This window comes from Capricornis sumatraensis, chromosome 7 (assembly GCF_032405125.1).
Source record: "Capricornis sumatraensis isolate serow.1 chromosome 7, serow.2, whole genome shotgun sequence".
NCBI lineage: Eukaryota > Metazoa > Chordata > Mammalia > Artiodactyla > Bovidae > Capricornis > Capricornis sumatraensis.
This window is the reverse complement of record NC_091075.1, coordinates 96,505,187-96,507,714: the sequence shown is the minus strand read 5'-3', so window position 1 is coordinate 96,507,714 and position 2,528 is coordinate 96,505,187. Positions and strand designations below refer to the sequence as shown.

The 2,528-nt window shown below is 47.0% G+C and overlaps 1 protein-coding gene across 1 annotated transcript; it reads left to right on the top strand.

Annotated features, from left to right (window-relative positions):
- Nucleotides 1–1,548: 1,548 nt before the first annotated feature.
- Nucleotides 1,549–2,238, top strand: NAA11 (N-alpha-acetyltransferase 11, NatA catalytic subunit). Its single transcript, XM_068975714.1, has one exon. The coding sequence runs from the start codon at nt 1,549–1,551 to the stop codon at nt 2,236–2,238; it is 690 nt and encodes a 229-aa protein (XP_068831815.1).
- Nucleotides 2,239–2,528: the final 290 nt, after the last annotated feature.

Below are 2,528 nucleotides of genomic sequence, written 5' to 3'. Positions count from 1 at the left end.
ATTCATGGGGTCGCAAAGAGTCAGACCCGACTGAGCGACTGAACTGAACTGAAAGTTCCTACTTGATGTCAGAAATAACAAGAGAATGAAAAATCAACCAATAGGGGAGGATGCTATTCATTATAAATATTGCTGACAAAAGATTTATACTCAGAATATATATTTTTAAAAAACTCTTTAATATTGAGAAAAATACACACAACCCAATAGAAAATGAAAAAAAAAGACTTGAACAACCACTTCACAAAAAAAAATTATGACGAATAAGCATGTAAAAAAGGTGGTCAACTTCATTAGTAGGATGTAAAATAAAAACACAATATAATACTAGCACCCTCCCACCACCCCCACCCAACCGCCCCTCCACTCCACTCCAGCCCCGCACCCCACTATGCCATAGCTAAAAGGAAAAAGATGGGGAAATACCAAACGTTGATGAAAATTACAGTAACCATATTGAAAGGCTTGGCAGTATTTATATAAAAGTTGAACATCACAGTCTGTTTGATCCAGTAATTATAATCCTAGGTAAATGTGCACGTTTCAACAAAAAACATGCTCCAAAACATTTTGTTACACTATTCATACCATTCTCAAATTAAAAATAATACAAATGGCCAGCACAGTCCAACGGTGAATGAACTGTGGTATTTGGAGCAATGGAAGATAAAACAGTAAATAGTATAAGGAACTCCCAACTATACACAACTAGGTAGCTGAAACAAGTATTGGGTGGGGAAACAAGTGAGTGAAAGTCCCTCAGTCGTGTCCGACTCTTTGAGAGTCCATGGGCTATACAGTCCATGGAATTCTCTAGGCCAGAACACTGAGGCAGGTAGCCTTTCCCTTCTCCAGGGGAGCTTCCCAACCCAGGGATCAAACGGAGGTCTCCCGCATTGCAGACGGATTACCAGTTGAGCCACAGGGGAAGCTCGTGTGGGTGGGGCTGGGGGAGGGGGGATACAAAAAGAGTGTTTGCACTGTGAGCTCGTATATATAAAGACTGTTAGTAATCTAGGTCATAGTCACACTTGGGACATGGGATAGGGAGCACTGGAAAGGGGTGGGTGTCAAGGTGTCCTGGGGTGCTTGCAATTGCAAAATGCTCTAGTTCCTGCTCTAAATTCTGGTTACATGGGCTTATCCAGTTTGTGAACGTTTATACAGATGTATCCAAATTAAAAAGTTACAGCTGGAACAAATAAGAGAATAACGTCAGCAACAGATCAAACATTAAACATTGTATTAAAATCATTGAGGTCACAAGGAACTCCACTGCCCCACCCCCTAAGTCATGCGTGCGCACACGCACAGTGAAGCGAGAAACCTCATTGGCTGGGACTAGGTGCGCACTTCCGGAAGCCACACCTTAGCACCGCCCCTTCCGTCTGCTGGTCATCCCGCCTTCCCGCCACCCAGTCTCCGCACTATCCAGCTCGGCAGCTTCCGCCCTGTGGACTCAAACTCCACCGAGGCAAACAGGGCTTGGCGGCAGTAGCCTTTCTCACAGTCTCCTCCGTCAAATCCTGCTCGCTGTTTGCCGCCATCATGAACATCCGCAATGCTCGGCCAGACGACCTGATGAACATGCAACAATGCAACCTCCTTTGCCTTCCCGAGAACTACCAGATGAAATACTATTTCTACCATGGCCTTTCTTGGCCCCAGCTCTCTTACATCGCTGAGGACGAGGACGGGAAGATTGTGGGCTACGTCCTGGCCAAAATGGAGGAAGACCCAGATGATGTCCCTCACGGACACATAACCTCACTGGCCGTGAAGCGTTCCCACCGTCGCCTGGGCCTAGCTCAGAAGCTGATGGACCAGGCCTCCCGGGCCATGATTGAGAACTTTAGCGCCAAGTACGTGTCCTTGCACGTCAGGAAGAGTAACCGGGCAGCCTTGCACCTCTATTCTAACACTCTTAACTTTCAGATTAGTGAGGTGGAACCCAGATACTATGCAGATGGAGAAGATGCTTATGCTATGAAGCGGGATCTGTCGCAGATGGCTGATGAGCTGAGGAGGCAGTTGCCTCTGAAGAAGGGCGGGTATGTGGTGCTGGGCTCCAGGGAGAACCAGGAGACCCAGGGCAGCACACTTCCTGGTTCAGACGTGGCCTGTCAAGAGAAGAACCCAGCCACTGATGGTAGCGGGAGTGACAGCAAGGAACCCAGCGAATCCACGGAAAGCCCCGATGCCCAGGACAGTTCAGAAGACTCTGATTCCACCTCCTAGAGCCTGCCTAAGGTAAGTGTTCTCACTTCCTTGACCCAGTTCCTATCTCCCCTGAATTCCTGCACCATACTTGGGTTGCCAGATCCCATCCCATTCTAGCTCTAACGGATTTCACTGTGAAAACACCCTGTTGGCCTCGGGGAGGAGTGTAGAGTGGGTTGGGGGAAGCTCATTGCTCATTATAGGAAGTTAATAGGATTCCATGCAGAAAGTAGATTAAATTCAGTAAAAGAAACATTTATCCTGCCTTTTCGATATGAATTGTATTTCAGAATATGCACGTAGTTTAT